At 42.4% G+C, this 26,083-nt stretch overlaps 1 protein-coding gene across 1 annotated transcript in view; it reads right to left on the reverse strand.

Annotated features, from left to right (window-relative positions):
* LOC148540742 (ferric reductase 1-like) overlaps positions 1-25,843 on the reverse strand; it is a 66,792-nt gene extending 40,949 nt beyond the window's left edge. The window contains exons 1-4 of the mRNA XM_088481986.1: positions 25,739-25,843; positions 23,522-23,723; positions 19,081-19,217; positions 9,269-9,360 (exon numbers count right to left, since the gene is read on the reverse strand). Of these exons, the coding sequence (XP_088338112.1) occupies positions 9,269-9,360; positions 19,081-19,217; positions 23,522-23,717 (425 nt within the window). The 5' untranslated portion in view covers positions 23,718-23,723; positions 25,739-25,843. The remainder of the gene's footprint in view (positions 1-9,268; positions 9,361-19,080; positions 19,218-23,521; positions 23,724-25,738) is intronic.
* Positions 25,844-26,083: the final 240 nt, after the last annotated feature.

Below are 26,083 nucleotides of genomic sequence, written 5' to 3' on the forward strand. Positions count from 1 at the left end.
TGTAAATTTATGTGCTTTTATATTTGACATTTTCATCAGGCACTGTTCCTTCTGCATTCAAGCATGCCCTTGTCTCCCCCATTCTTAAAAAACCTACCCTTGATCCTAACCTTCTTTCTAACTACCGACCCATCTCTCTCCTCCCTTTTGCCTCCAAACTCTTTGAGCGGATTGTCTACAAACGCCTTACCACTTTTCTTTCCTCCCACTCCCTCCTTGGCCCTTTTTAGTCCGGCTTCCGTTCTCTCCACTCCACTGAAACTGCCCTTACGAAAGTCAGCAACGACCTCCTTGCTGCCAAATCCAAGGGCCACTACTCTCTTCACATTCTCCTTGATCTCTCTGCTGCTTTTGACACTGTGGACCACCCTCTCCTGCTGCATATCCTTCACTCCCTTGGTCTACGTGACACTGCCCTCTCCTGGCTGTCATCCTACCTCTCTGACCGATCTTTCTCAGTTTCCTCTCATGACTCCTCTTCCCCCCCCCACAGACTCTTACAGTAGGTGTTCCTCAAGGTTCTGTTCTTGGACCTCTTCTATTCTCCCTCTATACTTCCTCTCTAGGTGAACTCATCAGCTCTTTTGACCTCCATTATCATCTCTATGCTGATGATACTCAAATCTACATTTCCTCCCCTGATCTCTCCCCCTCTCTTCTGAATCGTATCTCCAACTGTCTCTCTGCCATCTCTTCCTGGATGTCCCAGCGATTTCTTAAACTTAATATGTCTAAGACAGAGCTGATCATCTTCCTACCCTCCCACATAACCTCACTTCCCACTATTTCTTAATCAATTGATGGTATAACTATCTCATCTAGCCCCAAAGTGCGATGTCTTGGAGTTATCCTGGACTCATCCCTCTCCTTCAAACTACATATCCAGAACCTTTCACAGTCCTGTCGTTTCCATCTCAAAAATATTTCTAAGATCGGACCCTATCTCACCCAGGATGCTACAAAAACCCTCATACACTCACTGGTCATCTCCAGATTGGACTACTGTAACCTCCTCCTATCTGGCCTCCCCAAATCCCATCTCTCTCCTCTCCAGTCTATCCTTAATGATGCTGCACGGCTTATCTTCCTCTCCAAATGCTCTACATCTGCCTCCCCTCTCCTACAAGCCCTCCACTGGCTCCCCATCCCTTTTAGAACCCAATTTAAGGTTCTCACACTCACTTACAAAGCCCTCACCCCATCTCTGATATCATCTCCCTTCACTCTCCTCTCCGCTCTCTTCGTTCAACTAATGCACTCCGCCTTTCATGCCAGCTGATTACTTCCTCCCACTCCCGCCTCCAAGATTTTGCCCGCACTGCTCCCCACCTTTGGAACTCTCTCCCACTCCCCATCAGACTCTCCACCTATTTTGCAATCCTTCAAGCAGGCTCTCAAGACCCATTATTTCATCAAAGCCTTCCAGCTGTCATTCTAACTCCCTGATACATACACCTTCCTCCCCATCTGTGTCACCCCTGATTGTCTTCCCCTCCCCTTTTAGAATGTAAGCTCTTATGAGCACGGCCCTCTAACCTCTTGTACTTCTCCCTACTTTAGTTTCATCTACTTCTTACTCACCACTAGGGCACCTAACACTTGGCTGCTTATGCTCTGTTGCTTATCTGGGTGTTATGGTCACTAATGTAGCAATATATATTATCCATGTCCTGGTCCTGTATTGTATTGTTCTGTAAGTCGCTTGTCTACAACTTGCTTATGTGCTTTGTAAGGCGCTGCGGAACATTTGTGGTGCCATATAAATTGTGCGCTCGCTCATTGCGGTTTATTGACGCCTCTATGTCTGAGCGAGCGAACAAAAAATATTTTGTAAAGACGCCCCTTTGCCGTTCGCAACACATGTCATCTCCGGTATTTATTTGATTAATCGGATACATCGAAAGGCATCTGAACTGCTCGCAGTGCTTGTGGTAGGTTTTTCCTACCGCAATCACTGCGAGCAGTTCAGGCTAAAACATTAACAAGTGACGTGGTCGATGACGCTCCTTTACTAATTATGCACTCCCATGAAACAACCTTTTTACCGTTAGGCACGCCTGCGTTCGGATCTCCACTCCCCCGTTTTCAAGCACCTTCCCCTGTTACCACCCACAAACGGTACATTCTGTCAATCAAATTAGCAGCCGCTCGCTGTTTTGTGAGCGCTCGATTTCCGACCGCAATGACTGGTTTGTGCATGCGCATTACGACCCATACGCATGCGCAGTTGTGCGAACATCGCTCAGAGCGAACGAGCGGCCGCTTACGAGACCCAGAGTTACAAGATGCTGCAGGGACATTTGAGAAAATCTCCCTCTGTACCTGCAGTTTTCTGGGAATTCAATGCATTTTCTTCATATAACACCATTCTGATATGGTGTTATATATAAATGCTTCTTGCTTTGCTGAAAAGCAAAATGCGTTAAAGCCCTGTAGAGATCAATTACTGATCCCTAGAGTGCAGTTCTCTGCTAGATGGGGATTAATGGAGAAGATTATTGCATTATCTTCTTCATTAACTCATTGCTGAATAGGGAATTTACATAAAAAAAATACGGAAATCATAGTTTCCGTATTTTTTTATGTAAAAAAAATCATTGCTGAATAGACCCCAAAGACATAGTTATTCTGTAATGTAGTCTGTCACTTGAGTGGAGCTCTCATCTGATATTGTTATAGACAAACCTTAAATTCACTCACTAGTAGCCCACTCGCATCATGCAATTTAATGTAAACCTCATCCGCCAGTTGAGAGGCAGTTAAATGTTTTCCCTGGCTAAACAACATGGAGTCCAATGTGAATCTCAAAGGAGCATATTTACCGAATATGTTTTGTGAGCAATAACCGGAAAACAAACATTTTGGCGGCGGGGTCCCTGCCTAAGGCATGTATCCTCAGGAGTGGGCTCAACCACTCAATTTCCTATAGCTGCTGCTAATCTGTCAGATTGGCCCCGGCTGTTAACACCATAGCCCATACAAATTTATGGGCTATTTTAAACACATTTTACTTGAGAGTAATCCTTCCGATCTCTCCCCATCAACCCCCACTGCCGCATACACAGGCCGCACTGGGTCCAAACCCCTAAGCAAAGTGATAGTGGTAGTAACACTCACTTTGCTTCTAGCTCTTTGTAGGGACAGAACATTTCAGAAATTCCATTCCGACATTATGGTTTATCCCTTATTAATATAGCACCACCACAATATGCTGTACATTGTTTTACATAGGAGTCAAGAGTCATCAGCGTGTTTTTGCAGGCGCAAAATGTATGCCTCCTAGCAGGTCAGGATTAGCATAACCATGGCTTTTCTTTACTGTCCAGGTACTCCTCATTGTTCCATGTTTCCAGACATAGGGAGTCATAAGTGCCAGATGTAAGAAGGTCTTCAGTGACACATATGCATGCATTTGCTTTCTGATCATGCAACGCAAAATCACACTGGTGTAGTACTCCTTCTGCATGAGCCCCAAAATGTGTCATCAATCATATGCTCTGCCATACACACACACACACCCACACTAGAATCAATATTGTCAGAAGCCAATTAACCTAGCAGTTTGTCCTTGAACTGTTGGAGGAAACTAAAGCACCCAGAAGAAACGAAGTGAAAATTGGGAGAACGCCCAACTTTAGCCTTTTCTACTTATTGTTTATATGAGGGTCAGCTCCTCATTGGAAGCAGCGGGCCTACAGGTTTGTTTGCAATTTAATTATAAATAATTTTGACATAATTTCTTTCTAGCGCCCCCACTATCTTTGGTTTTGATATATTCAGGTACAGTGCCACATGTTTGTTTGCTGCAAATAATACAAAAAGTGTATGTATCCTTGTGTATCAATGCCTATTTCCCTATAGATTGTAAGCTTGCAAGCAGGGCCCTCTTACCTCTATGTCTGTTTGTTATTACCCTGTTTTGTTCTATCAATGCTTCCAATTGTAAAGCACAACGGAATATGCTGCGCTATATAAGAAACTGTTAATAAAATAATAATGTTCAGCAATATCTAAAACCTAGTTCTCTATTGAAACTCATATCAATTGTAAGTCTCAATATGTTATATACCTACTAATCTGTCCTTGTGGGCTATACTAAATAGGAAGTACAACATGCACTAGATTTATGGAACACTATCAAAAATCTATTTATAATGTTTCTTCTGAGTCACATTTTGGTGATCCAACAGGTTTAAAACTGATTGGTTTGGAGGTGGTATCTAGGACATGTAGGGGTGGAGACCGTTTCAGGATCCTATGCAGATAAGCTGCATGGATCCTGAAAATGCAATCTCTCAAACCACAGGGTTTGAATGATAATATAGATTTAGAGTATATATAAATATTTATTTTATAATCTATTAGAAATTAAAGATTAGCATTAGATATTTCACTTATTTGCTTATTAGCAGGCTATAATAGCCTAAAAACAAAATGTCATAGTAAATTCATTAATTACTGTCACACTCATGTAAATGGTAGCTACCTAAAGATTAGTTGAGGGAGATACAGTTTATGCTGTAGGAATGCAGAAACATAGAATGAAATCAGCTTCTGTAAAGTAATCAACACAATGTCACTGTACAGTAATCAGTACAGGCATCACTAAGTCTGATGACTTCTCTCTGTAATACAGTTCCCATACTAACCATCGAGGTTCTTCTAATTAAATAGTTTTTTTTGTTGAAGAAGAGAACTCACATAAGCAGAAGTATTCCACGTGTGGGTCGAGTCACAAAATAGGGTGACTATCTTTTTTTATACTGGAGAGCACCACTTTTTGGCATCCCACTAGCAAGTCACTTATGTTTGTGCTCTAGCTTCAGAATGTTTGGTGCATATTCCATTTGGTAGTTTTTCACCCTGCCAGAAGGACCTCAGGAGGATATCACAAAAGGGTTAGGCTACATGAGGGAAGGTTAGGGTTAGGCACTAGGGCGAGGGTTTGGCTACATGAGGGAAGGTTAGGGTTAGGCGCTAGGGCGAGGGTTAGGCTACATGAGGGAAGGTTAGGGTTAGGCGCTAGGGCAAGGGTTAGGCTATATGAGGGAAGGTGAGGGTTAGGCTACATAAGGGGAGGTTAGGGTAAGGCACTAGGGGGAGGGTTATGGTTAGGCTACATGAGGGGAGGTTAGGGTTAGGCACTAGGGGGAGGGTTATGGTTAAGCTACATGAGGGAAGGTTAAGGAGATGACGTATTTTGACATGGTTAATGTCAATATGCCAAGAATGTTGATAATCTCATGCAGTGGCGTCACTAGGTAGGTGCGGGGGGTGCGGTCCGCACCGAGTGTCACCCTTCAAAGGGGTGACACAAAGAAGAGCAGCACTCACACCCGCGCGCCGCACCCTTCTCAGACACATCCCCACCGCACACCCCCTTTCCTCTTACCACCGCACTTGGTCCCCGCCGACTCCATGAGCTGCATGCCGCTGGTCCTTCACGCCGCCGCCAGGGCTCAGCTAATTCTGTCATCGCGCCTTCATCCAGAGACACACACAGGCACAGAGAATCTCTGTGCTTGTGTGTGGTGCTGGACACCGGCCACGATGACGTCATCGCGCGCTGCACGCTGGCTCCGCTTGTGCTTTTGGGAGCCTGAGGGAGAAGAAGGAGCCGGAGGGACTACGACTGTGAGCGCTGCCAGAGAGAGGACCATTTATTTAGCAAGTGACAGGCCCCGAGTGCAGGCCAGGTCGAGAAGAGAGAGTAAGTAATCCACAGTGCACAGGGAAGGGGGCACAGCATAAGGGGCATTACTGGCCACTGATTAAGGGGCATTACTGGGGCCACAGAATAAGGGGCATTACTGGGACCACTGAATAAGGGGCATTACTGGGGTCACTGAATAAGGGGCATTACTGGGGGTCACTGAATAAGGGGCATTACTGGGACCACTGAATAAGGGGCATTTTTTGGGCCACTGAATAAGGGGCATTTTTGGGGCCACTGAATAAGGGGCATTACTGGGGGCACTGCATAAGAGACTTTACTGGGTGCACTGCATAAGGGGAGCTACTGGTGGTACAGTATAATGGGTGCTACTGGGGGTACTGTAAGGAGCTCTACTGGGGGTACAGCATAATGGTCTCTAATTCATGGGCATTGCATATTGGGCACAACTAGAGGGGGTATTGCATAAAAGGGCACTACTACAAGGGGAACTGCATAATGGGCACTACTACTGGGGGCATTGCATAAGGGGCACTACTACAGGGGGCATTGAATAAGAGGCACTACTACAGTCATCATTGTATAAGGGGCACTACTACAGTCATTGTATAAGGAGCACTACTGTGGGCATTGTGTATAAGGGGCACTATTACAGTGGGCATTGCATAAGGTGCACTACTACAGTTGTAATTGTATAAGGGGCACTACTGTGGGCATTGTGTATCCTGTTTGGATCGGCACTCACTCTAAGCAGCGTTCAGCAGCTCTGGTGCCCTCCACATAAATACAGTCCACAAGCAGCTACAAAGACGGCCGCACTCAGAGGCTTCCACAAAAATTGATGTATTCAAATAAGCATGTTAGACATCAACATTTCGGGACCACAATGTCCCTTTGTCAAGGTAACACTTGGTGGTCCCGAAACGTTGGTGTCCAACGTGCGTATTTGAATACATCAATTTTTGTGGAGTGCCACCGTCTTTTGTAGCTGTATATATATATTACAAAACAAAAAGGTGGATAAAGAGCGCCTCCTAGTGCAATATTATTACATATCGGTAACCTTCACCAGATGTGGTCACCCTCTGTGTGAATAAGGGTGTACCTTATTAAGTGGAATACACTACTTGTATATCAGCATGAACAACCAAGGGAGTCCTCAAGTTTTAGATTCTGGAAACCACTCGATATCTCACTTTCCATAGATGTTAGATTACTGTGACCCTTGCATCCAGCCCATCTGTGTCACCCCTGGATACCACGGACATCTATGGAAAGTGAGAGGGGCGGTGACACCATGAGCTACCACACCGGGTGACACCAACCCTAGTGACGCCTCTGATCTCATGTTGACATTATGAATGTTGACAAAATATGCCACCCCCCTGGAAAGGCATTCAGGCATTTATCTGCATATACTGTATGCGCTATAATTGGCTGAACACAATAACAGGCCTAATACAGTATGATCAAGTTTTGGGGCATTGTACAGTAGTTGCACATAGAGGAAACACACAATAGAATTTGCCCCTATGTGAGCTGCATAAATACATAAGATAGTTACTGTATTAATAGTAGTTAATTGGATTAAGACTAAACTAACATTTAACATAACCTTAATTATAGTCTTGGGGGGGGGGGGTTAAACTATTTTTAAATAATGTATATCCTGTACCACAGTACCAAGGAAGCCTGCACCATGTTTTGCTACTTACAAAACCAGCACAATAGAAATACATATTATATTACTTTATTACCTCTGGGCCAGGCAGCAGCCATCACCACTGCCCCAGCGATCAAGAGCAAGCTGACCAGGAGGATGCAGGGAATGCATCCCAGAACTCCGTTCAGCACCTCACCTGCCAGCGCCGGCAGCAACGCCACTCCTACCGTGCTGGAGACCAGCAGCTCCTGCCACAGCACCAACAGGTTTATGTCCTACTTTAGCAGCAGCAACGCACCGGACAACGCTCCGGTGTCATAGCCCTGCCGAAGAGGAACCCTCCCAGAGTTCCTGAGAAAAAGGACACCATGTAGACAAACGCTCTGGTACCCCCTCAAATCCCCCCTCTAGTTGCGGCCCTGCTCATGGTTGCCTCCGCGCCTCCCCCCTTAATCCAGCCCCTGGCACCCCCAAGCCACCACGTGGTCTGCGGGGGCCGTTGTTACGCCACTGAAAGCAATGGATCGTTACATTATTTGCATTCGATATTTACCATCTGATTGCAAGTTTTCACTGGTCTGCATGATCTTATTTGTTTTATGATACCTTGTTACATGTACATCATTGCACTATTAAAAGCAGTACTATATGCATTTTGTGGATTAATTAAATCAGATTTATTCTCATCTGGCACTGCTCCCAATATTTTTTCTTGTTTTATTTTAGGGGCCTAATTATCTAGCATTTACAGTACTGCAACATCTTTGTACATTGTAAGGGGACTGCGTTATGCTTCAATTTTTGGGTCAAATGCGGGAGATATCTGCGATATTCAGTCACCCAGGCGACATGGACAATAAGTGGTAAAGGAATGAGTAACAGCTTGACGTGTCCATTCTCCATAGGCACTGAAGGGATACTTGTTAAATAAGAATAACTAGCTGAATAAAGCTGGGTACACACTTTTTCGATTGCAGGCTGATCGGGTAAAACTGTCCCGATCAGCCGTGTAGTCTGTCCCCAGTGTGACCCCTATCAGCTGCCTGTGAGCTGCATACACACTGTGGTGTAGACATAGCACAGTGTGTACAGGCTTTGATGGGATCGGGAGGTCGCAACGAACAATATTAAACAATACAAAAGATGCGGCCACCCGATCCCGACAGCTGCAGGAGCGTTAAAAGCCGTTTATCGGTTAATGCTCCAGCATCGGGACAGCGTACACACCTATACAATCCAATGGCCGATCTCTCGATATTGGATGAATGGTCCGATGATTGTATAGGTGTGTACCCAGCTTTAGCTTGTTGGCTAGTAACTTTTCATGTATAGGATGAAGTGTAAAAGGGCTTTTCAGACTTCAATAAATTGGCCTCCAAGGCTTAAAATACTCTGCAGTCTGGGATATTTCCTTAGAACTTGCAGCCTGTCTTGTTTAGTTTGTATAACTTAGTAAACAAATGAGCACCACCCCTCTACAAACCAAAGACTGGTGATAACATTATGTTCCCCATGACGTACGAGATATGGCGCCTCTGAAAAGATTGTAAGGTTATCAATCTTCAAAATAGCTTTGCGAGTCTCCTGACCAGTTCGTTCCTTTTAGCAATTACTGAAATCTAACCACTGACTGAACCCAGTCTGTTTGTACATAGCTGTAAAATGTTATTAAACACTTATTTCCTTTATGAATCAAAACATTGTTGCAAGCATGATGCAACAATATTTTCCATTAAAAATAATAATAAATAGTATTAGAGATAAGAAAAAAGGAATTGAGTAGCGAGAATATTGAACAGAGGAAAGTAAAATGACATACTTTTAATATTAGGCAACACTTGTAACCTTGCATCATTCAATAGATTTAATCTGAAAAAGATAAAATGACCCATACAGTATCTCAGGTGCAGTTCCCAATTCCCTACACATACCTGAAGCGCACAGGTCCTTCACCTTCAGGAGCCGTCCATGAAGCAGTGATAGACGATTTTAAATTGCCACTTGTGTGGCTGACAGCGGTGTCCTACATAAGATAAAATAGGAAAGAGGTTTTAGTTTCAGCAGATCTTGAGCTTCAATTTTGATCTTTATTTCATATACACATACAGTGTCCTGTAGTAGTTGGCAGCATATTTTGTAGCATAACAAACCACATTTCTCCTCTCTTTGCATGCAGAGCAAATACTGCACGCTCTTGCATGCCACCCCCCCCCCCCACACACACACACACGTATTAATATATAGGGGGATACATACATTTGTTTTTTTAACACATTAGAAAGGCTAATACAGTAGATTACACATTGATATTTAATATTGGCATACAGATTAGAGGGCTACACTTTGGAATGGTTTCAGGTATTTTTACTTATACATCTTCCCTGTTTGGATTTAGAAGTTAGGACCTATAAGAGGCAGATGTCTAGGTACTCCTGGTAGGTTTTTAGCACTTCAATTTCATCATATTGCCTTATGCTGCTGTCATTTACCACATCAGTTCTGCTTTTATGAGACAGGGGGTCTCCTATAGAAATGTATGCAATACATAATTTGCACTCACCACCCACCCCCACAAATTGCCCTTTTTACTGCACAAGTGCACCAAACATTTACACATCCATAACAATGCTGACTGAAATTATGTACTGTGCTAAATAGACAGGTGTTTGAGAGGAAATGTAAGCATGGCCAAATTAAAGTATTGGGGTGGTCGTAAGGTATAGGTGTACTATTGCTCCTGCTCAACTCCTTGTCAAAATATAAATGGGCGCCGACTGGCTGCATCTAATTGGCTGTATACATGTGAATACTTACCTTTTAGGTCAATACTATAGTAATGTTGGTGTTGCGATCTTTTCACATTGGGTTAGTTATATTAGCAAATCAGTCCACAGCAATAAAGCATAATGCCATTTCATCTTTTAAATGGGAAGGCAAATGGTTTGTGTACGGATATGAATTTAATCAAACCTTTAATTTTGTCTTTACATATTAATCTAATTTCCTTTAACATAGAATGTGACTTTGGGGCTGATTCACCATTGAACACTAGTCTTCCAGGATCCCTAACTGGTCACGTTTTCCCAGACCACTTAGTAATGAAAGCATTTGTGCACCAGCTAACCCATATGTGAAAAGATGTTTCTTTCATTCCTAAAGGCGGCCACACATTGAGCATTTACAGTATCTGCCCGAACAGCCAATTATCGGCTGCTAGGGCTAATAATTGCACAGTGTATGGCCGTGACAGAGTTTAAATCATTACTCTATCAGGCATGAGAAATCTTCCAGCATGCTCGAACCATGCTATAATTGCTGCTTGGATCTGACAGTGAATATACTCACCATCAGACAGAGACCAATTATCGGACAGTGTATGGCATTGTCAGATAATTGGGGGTATATTTACTAAAGGTCACTTTTGGTGTTTTTGGTGTGTTTGTAGGTGATTTTCATTTGATTTTGCAACTCAGAGATTTACTAAAGTCAAAAGAGACTATGAATTCAAACATAAAACCAAATCCCATCCAAAACCAAACATTGATACTTTCACATAGACCACTACAGGATCCTCTCATTTACTAACAGACTTCCCACTATTTCCATTAACCAGCACCAGGTTGAACCAGCTGGAGTGGTAATGCCCCAGCAGGAAGACACACAGTGTGGGGTCCTCCTAGCAAAGCATTAACCAGCCCCAAACTGCTCAGCCCAGAGCTGGTAATCCTCAGAAAGTGGGGACCCCCTCCAAAAAAATGGGGTTCCGCCTCCCAAGCATCAACCATCTGTGGGCTTTCAACTCCAGAGCTACTCCTTGCAGCCCAGGTGGCAGTGGATGCAGGGGCAATGTTAGTAATAAAGGGTAAATATTGTTTTTCACAGTGCGACTACAGGTACCAGTGTGTCTGCCCTATGGCACTTGTAGAATTACTGGCATTGATACTCCCACTATTTAGGTGCTTTTAAGCTTAGGAAGCATACACAGATCTGTGCATGCTTCTTTTTTACATGTGTTTACAGCAGTCAAAATGACTAACATTGAATTTGACTTTGAAATCGAATGTTAGTAAATGAGAGATTTGGCCAGTGATTTATACAGGACATTTTGAGTTAATTTAATTCGATTAAAATAAACAAACATCAACTTAAGAATCGACATTTAGTAAATGTACCCTTTGGTCTCTGTCTGCTGGTGAGTTTAAACTCACAGTAGTGTATGGCCAGCATAACTGACACATTCTACAGATCCACAGGTGGTCTGCAAAACATAATGGGCAGGGCACTCTTCCCTCATGTGCTTTGCCATCCCTCACTTATACCATCACCTTCTCCCCACTGCCTACAACCAACGGCACCTTTCTCTTGGGTATTATGACTGCTGATGGAGCAATGTTTATAAACCATGTCCTGCAATGTTCTGTACTGTAACTGACTTATAAGACACTGTGGGCCCCTTGTGATGCGATATAAATAAATGATAAGAATAATAAAAATAATAAAATATTTTTCTGTACGTCAAGGACAAGAAATGATCTAACAGGAAATTGTATCATCTTACTTGACAAACCACCTACTCAATTCCTGCCCTGCACCCAATGGCATCTGCTCTTTATCTGATCCTGCAAATTAAGAATCTACATTTTTAACTTCATGGGTAAAATGGAAAACAGCGCTAATACCATAAATTAATTTAATGAATAAACAATATATTAAATGAAATGCATAAATATAAAAACCATAAACCTCAGTACTGAGAATACAATTCAACATATGGCCATAGTATATAATAGAATGGAATTAAAAAGGCATATAGTTAAAACCCTGTAGGCACTGAAAGGATCACCATGGCATTAAGGTTATGTCACCATAACATAACCCTGTGAATTGGCACTTACAATTGTGGACCGCAGCACCTTTCCACCTTTGGGAGCACCATTTGGACTTTATGGATTTACCATTATCCAGTACCTGGTCATCACGAGACTTCATCTGTAAGCGCTGGTTCCTACTATTCATGAAGACCTCCATCAATTATCAGAACTACCAATTGTGACCAAAGACTGGTAATATATTTACACCATCATTGGACTGTGCTGCCCGTATTATATGTGGCACTATGGTGCAGTCATGGTGATCCTTTCAGTGCCTACAGGGTTTTAACTATATGCCTTTTTAATTCCATTCTATTATATACTATGGCCATATGTTGAATTGTATTCTCAGTACTGAGGTTTATGGTTTTTATATTTATGCATTTCATTTAATATATTGTTTATTCATTAAATTCATTTATGGTATTAGCGCTGCTTTCCATTTTATCTATTATTTCTAGGAGGCTGACTACCTCCTCCCCAGCAGCTGCTTGGATCAGCTACACATGACAGCGCCCTTCACTATATTTTATAGTTTTTTTCCATTTTTAACTTCATGTTTGATCCCATACCTCATAAATCAATCATTCCTGGTCTCATGTACTCACTCAACCTTCCCTAACATCTGTAATATCTCTCCAATGATGGTTAAATTTCCATCATTATATAAACTGTGATCACATCAACAAATCAAAATCTGACTTCATAACTTACTAACCCATCCCTTAGCTCCTATGTCCTTCCAAGCTTAAGAGACTTGCCTGCACTTTCTTTCTCACACAGCTATGGGTACCTCTTCAGTCAGACTTGACTCTTAACACTCCACAGTGACTGCTGATACGGTTGTTCTAGCGGTATACAGTCAGGAGGCAGACGGTCGAAATGCTGATCGCCGGCTTCCCGACTGTGCAATCCCAACAGGGGACTAACGATAAGCATTGAAATCCCAACGCCTATCATTATCCCTACGCCGGGAGCCAGACGCCTGGCATACCGAATGAAGGATAAGCCAGGTGGCGGGCACGGACTGCCGGGACCAGGGGGTGGGGGAGGGTCAAGCACCCCCCCGGGAGGGTTAAGTTAGGGGAAAGGGGGGTTAGGCAAATGCCCCAGGATGGTTAGGTTTAGGCTGCGGGGATAGGGGAGTTAGGTTTAGGCACTTACGGGGGGGGTGGGTTAGGCACTAGGGGGGAGGTTAGGGTTAGGCACCCCTAAGGGAGGGTTAGGGTTGGGGGGGGGATAGTTATACTTACCTTACTTACCTGTTGGGATCTTCACTGCTGACGGTCTTCCGGCGTCGGGATTTGACATAGGTCCGGCGGTCATTCATACCGATCCCGTTCGAATTCTCCTGGAACTCTCTGCTGCATTTGACACTGTTGACCACTCACAGGGGCGGATTGGGCCGCCGGGAAAGAGGGAAAGTTCCCGTTGGGCCGGCCACATTAACCCCTTTGTTGGGCTGGCCGACACTGCCGGCCGGGCTGGGCAGACACTGCCTGCCAGCAACCGCGCGTCTGGTATTTGCGTTCCGCTATGGTTCACAAGTTACGCAAACCGGAAGCTCCCGGCTCCACCATCAGTCTGCAGTGTCCCCCCTCTATCAGCCTCCGCCGCCGGCCGTCAGCTCCCGTCTATGGCATGGTCGGAGCCGGGTTGGGCCATTCCTTATGGGGCTGCGGGAGATGACGTGGACCATGCAGGGAGGTGGGGTTGTGTGTGCACTGTAGCTGTGCCTGGGACAGAGTAGGAGCCGCGCGAGCGGGACAAGGTGGCAGGGGCTTTCTAAACATACTTCCTCTGGCTGTCAGTGCTGAGAGAGGGGCAGCAGCCGGGACCCATGAGCTGAGTTGACAGTAGAGGTAATTCCTCTTTAACTTCTTCCACTTCCATCCTGCCCCCTTATTCCCACCACTACAGCTACCCTGTGCCACACTACTGCTCCCATCCTGCCCCTGCCACTATTACTCCAATCCTGCCCCTTGCTCTGAAAAACTACTACTACTCCAAGCCTGTCCCACATTACTACTACTCCAAGCCTGCCCCTGCTCGGCCATTACTAATACTCCCATCCTGCCCCCTGATTCGCACTACTACAACTCCAATCCTGCCCCCTGATCTGCGCTACTACTTCTTCCATCCAACCCCCTGCTTCCCAATACTACTACTCCCATCCTTCCCCCACTACCGACTACTACTCCCATCCTGCCCCCACTTCTAACTACTACTCCCATCCTGCCCCCTGCAGGGACGTACACTGCTTTTGTTGCGGAGGTCAATGTATTTTTATTGTTTTTCCTCCAGGGGCCAATGTGTTTTTTTTTCCTGTGGGGGACCAGTATGTTTTTTTCTTTTTTTTTACCTGTCGGAGGTCAATGTGTTTTTTTTTCCTGTGGAGGCCATTGTGTTTTATTAATTTCTGTAGGAGTCAATGGGCTCAATTCTATTAAACGCGAAGTGAATAGCGCCGGGAATGAGCTCCCGGAGCTATTCAATTACTCACGCTGCTAAGCCTGACTAAGGATTTCTTCTCTCATCCCTCATGGGATGCGAGCAGAAATCCGACAAAAGTCCAGGCGCAATGCTGTTTTCTGCCCTTAGCGTGGCGGAAACAGCATCGCGCCAGGAAGATTAGTCGGAGAATGCCCGTTCTCACGACTAAACACCCTGATTATGGCGCGAGGGACAGGAGAACCGGCATTCTCTGACTTAACAAAGTGCTGAATTGAATAGCTCCGGGAGCTCCTTCCCGGCACTATTTAATTCGCGTTCAGTTGAATCGAGCCCATTGTGTTTATTTTTCCAGTGGGGACCAATGTATTTAATTTTTTTTCTGTGCGGGCCAATGTGTTTTTTTTGTTTGGGGGGGGGGGGAGTGTGTGTTTTATTTTTTCCTTGTGGAGGTGAATGTATTTTTTTGTTGTTGTTGTTTCGGGTGTCAATATGTGTATTTTTTTTTTCCTGTGGGGATCAATTTATTTTAATTTTTTACGTGGGGGCCAGTGTGGGTTTTATTTTATTTTTTGTTGAGGTTAATGTGTCTTTATTTTTTTCCTGTAGGAGCCAGTGTGTTTTATTGTGTCCTGTGGGGGCAAATGTTTTTTTTTTCCCTGTCGGGGTTCAATGTGTTTTTTTTTTCTGTAGGGGCCAAAGTGTGTGTTTTTTCCTGTGAGGACCAATGTGTTTTTATTTTATTCTTGTGCATTGTTTTTCATCTGCGCATGCATCTGAGTTGCAGTGCGGATTCAGTCGCATGCACCAAGAAGTGTATTAGAAATGGGTTGGGTGTTCATGGCTGGCTATAGAGATGCTGAATTGCCAACATTGGAGGCCATACTCCATAGTTCCAATGGTGCAACCGATTGTGACGTCTAAAGACGCACAAAGCATGATTGCAGCGTCTTTAGCCATGAACAGTGGGGGTCTCAGTCCTTGCATATTCGGACGCAGGGCTGTACAGGGAAGGGCATTGTAAGCTCATTAGCCTAAAGTCACAGACAGCAGCAGAAGACGCAAAGACGGCTGCAACTGTGTCCAACTCAGAATCAGGCCCTATAAGAAGGGATCCCACCCCCATTGACAGACCTCACCCCCTCAACAGCCTCCGCCCCCATTAGGGCTGCTTTCATAAATTTCCCGGGCTGGTTTTCTGTCCCAATCCTCCCCTGACCACTCACAAGTCATATCAACACTACATTCCCAGTACTTAGGACAGGGGCCCTATGGCTCTCATCCAATATATTAAATCACTCTTTCAGTGCTCATTTTCATAGATTTACTTCCTCTATCAGCTGTAGTATGATTCTCAGTCCTAGTTTCTCTGCTCTTCTCCATCTATACAATTTATTTTGGAAGACCTTAGGATTTTAGCATAATCTCTTTAAGGAAAATCCTGAAATCCATATTCTCTCCCTGTATCTCTCACCATCTGTGTTTCCCAAGTTACTGTAAATCTTTATGGCATTTCATCATGGATGCCTTTTCACCACCTCAAACGCAAATCTTCCAAAAACAGAGTAATTAATTCCCAGGAGCCAAGAGAAGCTACCCAACATCTCTTACTGTTGACATAATATTAGACCCATGAAGACTTCTACTTAGGTGTCATTTTTTATTTAGAAAAGCACCTCTTCTTGTTCAAATTCTGTTACATACATCTCAGCCTTTTTAAATACACACTTGTCACACACACACACACACACACACACACACACACACACACACACACACACACACACACCTGCAAAAAATGCAAGTCATGCAGTCATTATTGCCCACAATGACTATTGCAATTTCCTCCTTACTGGGTTTACTCATACCATACGTTCACCCTACACGGTTTTGAATGCAGTGGTTAGACTAAATGCCCTTGTAAAAAACTATTCTACTGCTGTCGTTCCATAAATTGGTTGCATGTACAGTATTTTAATGGAACTCCACACAAATTACTTTTATCTACACACAAAACCATGAGCAAAACTGCACCAACATACGTATCTTGTTTTAAACAATTTCCCAAGTCAACCCTCTCTTCTGTACAAGATCCACAATATCTGCATTCCTTATTCGTGTTCACTATTCCCAGTTACAGGACTTTTTGTCAAGCTGCATCCACTCTGTGGAATGCCCACCCTTGCACGACAAATTCTTCTTCTATCCACCATATATCAAAGAACTGTTTGAAAACTCCTCTCTAATGCTGCCCATCCACTAGCAGACCTCAAAACGACTGCACGATTATGACAATGTAATCGTGCAGTCGTTTCAAAGTCTGATGTGCCTTCACTGAACGAGCAGTCATTCCATGTAGGCACATGAATCATCCCCTACCATGCTCAACCTGACGTTATCGTTAGGTGGTCCAGCATATTTGCACGATGATAGATGTCTAAACGACCAGTGGGAGCGCGCAACGCTGGTCATTTTAGACATTTTTGCAAACGATTTATGAATCATAACGATATCGTTATAGTTCAATCGCTCAACTTAATCATCTAGTGGATGGGCACCTTTAGAAAACTTATTAGATTGGCAAACTAGCCTTCTATACTTATTATACGTCTGCCCTGATTGCCACTCCTCTTCACACATGTGTTTTCCATCTATGTTCAAACAGCCTAATATTTACTTTGTTGTGTGCCTATATTGGCTAGACTTATAAAGCGCTTTTTACACTTGCAAGTTGGCTAGTCCAATATGTAATATGTGGAGTATGGAGTCTTTGAATAGTCAGTCTGACCTGTACAAAAGAGGAAAAATGGGTCTGATGTGTTTGTAAATGGACAACACTTTGCTGATTTACTCCATAGAGGAAATGGAAAAAAATGGCTCATGATGACTGTGAGCATAGGTTACCAGTAGCTAGGTTATCACTTTCACTAAATAAACTCCAAGGCATAGCGGTAAGGGGGCAAAGAGCCTGTGTAGCACAGTAACCAGATGGAACTCGGGGCACTACAGTGCATAATACTGTTATAAGGGTAGAGATTTACTCTATACACCCATTTTTAAAAGCAGCATGTGCTAATGTATAATAATACATGCATAAAAGGATGATTTTGCAAAGAAAAAAAAAGGTATAAGCAGACAAAGGAGGTAATTGCTTCTTGCTAGCATTAATATATTTCTGTGATTAATACTGGGTACAGGTTGAGTCTCCCATATCCAAATGTTCAGAAATACGGAATATTCCAAAATACGGAATTATTTTGGCAGGACTGAGATAATGAAACCTTTGATTTTTGATGGTTCAATGTACACAAACTTTGTCTAAGGCACAAATTATTAAAAATATTGTACAAAATTACCTTCAGGCTTTGTGTATAAGGTGTATATGAAACATAAATGAATTTCATTTCTGTACACAAACTTTGCTTGAGCCACAAAATTATTGAAAATATTGTATAGAATTACCTGCAGGCTGTGTGTATAAAGTGTATATAGCACATATATGCATTCTGTGTGTATATTGGGGTCCCATTCCCAATATATCTCATTATTTTATGCAAATATTCCAAAATACGGAATATTCCATTATCCAAAATACCCCTGGTCCCAAGCATTTTGGATATGGGAGACTCAACCTGTATTACTACAGTTATCGAGGGTATTACAGGGCATTATTCCTGTCGATCTTTTTACTAGAGAGCTTGGTATCCGCAACAGTCGGGAAGCCGGCTTCCTGACTGCATCCCCTTCCTACAATGTATTAGTAAGTCAAAGGGTATGCAGGGATATGAGGGGTAAGAATGGAACACATTACAATTCATATTTAATGTATGGTTTTATCCCTACAGTGCTACAGACATTTGATGGCGCCAAATGCATAATAAATTAGTAACCTTGGACTTCATTATTTTACAGCTTTATAATGTGTAGTCATGCATTACATGTGGTGTTACACTACTTGCATGTATACCACGGATGCTTCTTTCGTGGCAGCCAGCCATAAACATGGCAAATCACGTGGATTAAAGGACACAAAGTTACAGATTTATAGTATCATATGATTTTTTTCACATTTTCAAAAATAATTTTATCTGGGCTGTTTCTAATCAGTATTTCCTCAAATTTTATTTTATTATCTAGGTTGCCATGGTAACATATAGGATAAATGGTGGTCGCAATGAATAAGGTGGTGCCAATAATGTTGATAATCTTATGTGTTCCTTCTTGCACATGTAATCCCAAAATTAGGGTGCACAATCATTCCAACCCCATCTTTTAACTACATCTTCACCATGTGCATTAATTTACCACTGTAAAAGGTAGCTCATTAATACTTTGTTGAATAAGAAAACAAATTTGATTACATGCTGCCACATTCAGGTAAAATAGATGCTGGTGTATGATACAGTAAATGATTAACTTACTGCTCCCGTACTGCATGTTAGTAGTTGAGTGTTTGCATCGGTTTTGGAAAAACTTCCAGTAATCCTATTACCGCCCACCGATCGAGCCTCAAGCAGGAATCCTTTAAAACTACTGCCAGATGTGGACTGTATGGTCACTAAAGTAGAAATGAATAGAACAATTAGTGGGCAGACATGAAATTTATTAAAGTTCGGATTGTCATTAATATACAGTAGGTTTAGAGGCAATGCAGTATTGGATATTCTGATTTTGTCTTCTGTAAAACAATTATTAGGGGTATATTTACTAAAGTGTGGGTTTACAGAGGTGGGAGGTGTTACACTTACCAGTTATCTAGCACCTTTCCAGAAGAGAATAGCTAGAATCTGATTGGTTGATACGGACAATATCTCTACTTCCATAAACCCGCACTTTAGGAAATATGCCCCTCAGTGCCTGCATTAGAAACATGGACAAATGTAAACACATGTTCCACTATGTTACAGTGGGAAAGCCATCAATTTACCAGTGACCATACACGGTTTGCAGGCCACTTGCTACATTTATATTTATGTAGAGATAGATGAATATCAGTCGCTGATGGAATCACCATATTTGTGAGGAAGTCATTGAAGCCTGCACTACTGATGAGGCCTGAGGAACCAGTTTGATTGCTTATGCTCCTGAGTGAAACCCCCGGCTCACCCAATGCATTGTCTCCTGTGAAAATCTTCTGATGAGAAAGTGATACTAATATCCCTGCTTTGAAATTGGAACTGCAGTACTATGGCTATGTGCTCTGCATCTTATCACGTCAGTTGAAAAATGGTTTGCTGGAGCCGCATGCCATGTTCTGCAGTTTTTTACCATTACAGCCTCTATTTACCTTCTACATCTCTAACAATAACCTTTTCTGCTGCAACAATAACAGTAGGAAATGTAGATCTCTACTGATTCCCCCTGGGTGAAGGTCTCATTATAAATCAGCCACGTACAGTAAACCTGAAACCAGCTGTCTCCTTCTAACAAGGTGTTTTCAGACTGTAATCTCTCTGCACAAATGTTCAGTTTATCTGGGATTAGACGCTGGGTAGCAAGGAACAGAATCCTCTAAATCAATTAAATATTTAATTGGCCTCTATGTTGTTGAAAAAGGTACAAACAAATGTATAATATATTCATAAAAGTTAATTGAATTGTAAAGAAAAAAAAAATGTCAGCATGGGCGAGTCAATTAATTTTCTGCAATCAAATTGTATAGAATTAAAATTGGATAAGAATTTTCTTAATGCAATTTAAATGGTGTGTATGCTATAGTTCTACAATTCTTCACTGCAGCGTACTGTACATGTTATGCTAAGATAAATATGAAAATCTTTGTACATGTGCATTAATCTTGAGGATTGATTCAACTATACTTGAGGCTGCTTTCCTATGTCTTACGGGAATACATAACTTGCATATTTTTGTTTACAGCCCCAAAGAGTGAGAACGGGCCCGATGGGGGGGGTTCAGCTCTGTTGCTGGCATTTCTGTGCCGTTTCATGGGCAAGTCGCCCCCTGCATGACTAATTGAATTGCAATCTAATTAATGTATGACAGATTTCACTTTTATGTTTTCTGAGTGAAGAGATTGTGTAAGCGTTATTTGGGAATGTGCAAGCATGGGCTCCCTTTCATATATTGCAAATTTTTACCATTTTACACTTGTATTCTTTTTAAAAAATACATAAATCGCAATGAATTGTCTAAAGCCGGGTACACACGTAAAGATATTCTGTCCAACCATCCAACTAGTTGATTGGTTGGAATGAAAATCTGGTAACGTATGGGAGTAACTGATGATCAGCAATTTGCTCCTAAATGCCAGAAAACAGGTGAAAATGGTCAAGTTTGCTAAATGTTTGATCTAAACAATTTGTTCAAACAACAGTTTTTATCCATTTTCTGGTGTTTAGGAGCAAATTGCTGATCATCAGTTACTCCCATACGTTACCAGATTTTCATTCCAACCAATCAACTAGTTGGATGGTTGGACAGAATATCTTTACGTGTGTACTCAGCCTTACTCCAAGTAGGTAATGACAAGTGGGTAGTCCGAGGGGGGATCTGATGAAGCGATTTGCAGCATTGCATGAGGCGGGCTACAATGACAATGAGATTTACCAAGAATGAAATCACCACGCTGTCGTCCAGCCCATTTCACTACAAAGTAGTTGTGGGAGTGTGACTCTTCCGGAAGTCAGTGGGGACTTCCCGAAATTTGGGAGTTTTCTGAACATTACAGGAGAGTAGATAATTATGTTCCACAATTAGTGGTGTATTTGTATACATAGAAAGCTAATTACTCAATGACAAGTACAGAAAACTATTCTGTTTCGCAATAATCATGTGTGTTGTAGGAAGGGCGGAGGAATGTGTAAGGAAAATAATGGAAACTTTAAATCAGACAAGCAATACAGTACTGTACACACATCCATGTTGCAAATGCAGTGTGCACAAATGAACATTATTCTGGGCTTTTGATAGTCAGAGGCAATTTTAAGACATTTTACTATAGTGCAGTGTTTTTCAAACAGTGCATGTTTTCCAGATCTTCTAGCAGGAGCACAAGTGTGGTGATTCACTAACACAATAGATCTACATATGTATAAAAAAGTACTTGCCATTGTGCGCACTCTCCGGGGTCTAAATAAAAATGATAAAAAATTGTATAGTCTATAGTTTTTTCCTTTTAATAGTCTGCTTCTGGTTGAGTAATTTGGTCAGGGTAATTCTCCACTTAAAGGATGTAATCAGTAATTTTATATAACGCACTTTCCTCCATATGGATATGTAAACAAGGAGAAAATATATTGTGTATAGTAAAGTATTGTTTATTTATTCGCAACATCCATTAAAATCAAATCCTTAATATGCTACCAAATAACAGAAAAAGCAGCGTACCAGATTGCGGGGGTGCAAATATCTCACACCCAAACTTGCATGTATGAAATTTTTCCAACCACCTCCTGGATATAAGTGGTTGGAAAAACTTCATACATGCGAGTTTGGGTGTGAGGTATCTGCACCCCCTCAATCTGGTACGCTGTTATTTGGTGGCATATTAAGGATATAATTTTAATGGATGTTGTGAATAAACAATACTTCACTATACATGATTTATATTTTCTCCTGGTTTACATATCCATACGGAGGAAAGTGCTTTATTTAAAATTACTGATTACATCCTTTAAGTGAATAAAGGCAGATAATTACCCTGACCAGATTACTCAACCAGAAGCGGACTATTAAAAGGAAAAAAATATAGAGAATATACAATTTTTTCATTACACTCCAGAGGGTGCGCACAATCGCAAGTACTTTTTTATACATATGACAATTTGAGGTATGTGAGACCAACTCGACGTATTGGGTGTCGCACCATTGTGTTGAAGCGCAAGTTTCTCTATACCATTTATACAATACATCTACAGGTGGTATTAATTATTCCTGAGGATAACTTGCACACATTATTAGGGTTCCATGAGGACCAAGTTTGAGAAACACTGCTTTAGCGCAATCCAGAAAGAATGAATGCGGGGCTGGGTTGGGGGTCCCGGCAGTTGGGATGCCGGCTGTCAGAATACAGACAGTGGAATCAAAACAGTCATAATTCTGACACCTACAGGCAAGTCCCCTTCCCCTAACCAACCTTTCATGTAGCCTAACTCTATCCCCTAACCCTAACCATCGATATGCTGGCGGTATTCTGAGCACCAACATCCCGCCTGAAGTCTATAAACATGTGGAATCTTGTGACGACTTATATACGTTACATGTATGGAGACTGCCTGATTCTGCAAAGGGTATTATTTCGTCAGCAAATGTGATGTGAATCAGTAAGAATCAGTGTATTTATTCTATTAAGGATACTAAAAAAATGTGAATAAATATGGCATTAAGCAGGGTTCAGATAGTTGGGCCGTTCTTTTGGTTCCAGACTCGTTCATGTGATATCTTCAGAATGTATATGCACCTTCCATCATGTTTACTCGGGAGAAAACTGGTCGCATCAAAAGATCAGGTTTTATGTGCAGTTTAATATTCATCCGATTCCATGGTACAATATTGGCCTAAAGCTGAAGTGTATACACACTACTGACCGTTCTGCCCAAATGCCTCCGGCAGCATCACAGCCTTTGTGTCTTTTCAGCAGATATTTTAGACACATGAATTACCTGGATCGCAAGTTAGATTGTAAAGGATTGTACGCATAAATTCGCCACTATGAACGGAACTTCCGAATGCAAGTGTAATCGAATGTAAAAGCGCATTGAAAGTATAATTGTACAAGTGTGTACCCAGCTTAAGAGCAACAATAAGATATCCAAGAAATGCCATTATCGGATACCATGGACTCAGTATGGAACTACCTCCTGTTTTATATATTTAATAGAAGCTTTATTCCTTCAGTCTTACCTGTTATTACGTCACCAGCAGCAAACGTAGTGTTAGACACTGTGATGCTATAAGGGGCTGCAGACGATTGGGGGCTATTGCTCCCATGTGTCGGAAGCATGGAGTCACATGACGGACTTATTTGTCCACTTGGATAGCCAGAGACAGCCACCAAACATCCAGCAACACAAATGCACAGCATTAATCTATGTTCCATTTCTACCTGAGGAGACACAAACAGAAGGTAACGTGGTGTGCTGTATACATGTAAAGCATTTTTATGCAAATATATATGAGTGTGAAGAAAGCAATGTGTATATGACACAAACACAGTATTTATGCACTTGTACATCTTTACACCGTTGGTCAGCGATGATTTATTGCAGAAGGAAACAGTTACAGGTTTCATTGGATAGTTATATAGTATCCAATGTATGGATATTCACCTCCTGTCATACACTTGGTTCCATAGCTGTCATCATTATTAGTGCGCACTCTCACCCGCTCTCTCTGGTGCCAAAGATCAGTATGAAAACAGACACATTTACACTATGCACAACTCTGTATAACCCACAACTCCATTGATATGCCTTTGTTACCCAACATGCGAACACCCCGGTACACCCCTTCTGCATTATCAATGGTTGCGTCTGCTGGTTCTGGAGCATGCAGATGCAAAAACATGCAAGATACGCCAACAATATTGGACTTGCATTTAATTTTGCATCAGCCCCATACTTAATGAGAAAGCAAAATTACTCCACCATGACAGTCCTGGTTTTAAGAATATCCATGCTTGAGTGCAGATGGTTAAATCAAATTGACTGAGGTACTAATTAAGTCACCTGTGCTCAATTATGGATATCCTTAAATCCTGGACTGTAATTGTGGAGTGTGGGAACCTCTGAGCTATAACATACATTGGGGAAGATGTATGAAGCCCAGAAACGGTATCAGCGCACGTTATGTGCGTTGATACCGCTTCTCCCCGATGTATGATCGAGGGTCTGGGCGGTAAATGACAGAGGCGCTATGCGCCCCTGTCATTATCGGTGCTGCTATCTACAAGATAGCAGCGCCGAGCGGCAGAGCCATGTATGAACAGTCATAACGCATGACCGTTCGGCCGGCTGTAGCTGTCGTTTCCGACAGCTACAGCCTGGCGCTAGCCTATCCCCACAGCAGGGACAGCGCTGTCCCTGCTGAGGCGGCTGCCGGCTCCAGGGCTCCACGCGGGGATCTCGCGATACTTGCGAGATCCCACGCATGCTCAGTGGAGCCGGCTGGGACAGAGACACAGCGCATCAGCACTAGGCTGATGCGCTGCTGTCTCTAACGGGTAGCACTGGAGGGGGGAGTTAACGCTCCCCCTCTCCGGCCGATGAGATGTTCATACATCTCATCGGTAGTGCTTCCTGCTTCGCCTCGGTAAAGAGGCGAAGCGGGAAGCGTTATAGCGGCACGTTAAGTGCCGCTATAATACATCTACCCCAGTATATTCCAAAGTTCAATTTAGAAAATAGCAATACATTAAAAAAAAAGTACCTTAGATAACAATATTCTAGTCCAAGCAATTATGATGAACAAACCATTAAATAATAGAGAAAATGTTCAAAGCTAAAACAGGCAAAATCACAAATGTAAGAGTTTTCATTGGCAATATTGCTCTTTATCACATCACTAAATATATGAAAAGGGTTATAGCTTATAATAGCGCTCTGATAATACTGGGAAAGCATATTTAACAATTATTGCAGCACTAATCTCCCCCCACACATTTTCATAACTGTCCCCAACACCTACTACACCACATACTCCGCTCCCCCTTTAGTAACAGTAGTCAAATATTAACAGAATGGAAGGTAGGCAGAGTTTTTACAAGCTGTGACTTGTGACCCTAAGTATCAGAAGAATGTGTGAAGACAAGACTTTTCTATATCAACCAAGGAAAGGCACTACATGTAAGCATGTGCTATGATGTGTGCACTGGATGGCTGAGGAACAACGACAGAATTAACATTTCATTTAACATTAATAAGTTGTGCATTTCTTCATAACATTTGCATAATTCCATTACACAATTTCACAACATCATTTCTTCATTAAACTTGTATAATTTCATTACATGCAATTTCCTGAGTTAGCCACATCCCGTGTTTCCCTAATAATTTACAAATATCCTGCTTTAGAGAACTAAACTTCACACACTAAAATAACACGTGATTTTGTACCACTCACTTGAAATAAGCCTCCACAGCTGAACGCTGCACACTGCAGAGGAGCACAGGTAAGGGAGAGGGGTTGTGTTGCTGGTTTACAGTCTGCAGCTGCAATAGTTTCCTATTCACAGGTGTCTGTAATGAGAAGAAAGACTGTACTACTGTAGTTTTTATCCTCCACCCCTGAGGGTGTGGCTTATGTGTATAAAGCTGTAGACCGTTCCCTGAGTTTATTGACAAAATCTAATTGTTTCTTTTCTTCCACAATAAGTACACTTTGGTTGCAGGAATGCCTTGTGATTATGAGCTAATCAGCAAGGCTGGTATATATAAGGTACACAGAGTGAGACCCAGCTACTAAGTA

The sequence above is a fragment of the Taudactylus pleione genome, unplaced genomic scaffold (genome assembly GCF_031769625.1).
Source record: "Taudactylus pleione unplaced genomic scaffold, aTauple2 ptg000017l, whole genome shotgun sequence".
Taxonomy (NCBI): Eukaryota; Metazoa; Chordata; class Amphibia; order Anura; family Myobatrachidae; genus Taudactylus; species Taudactylus pleione.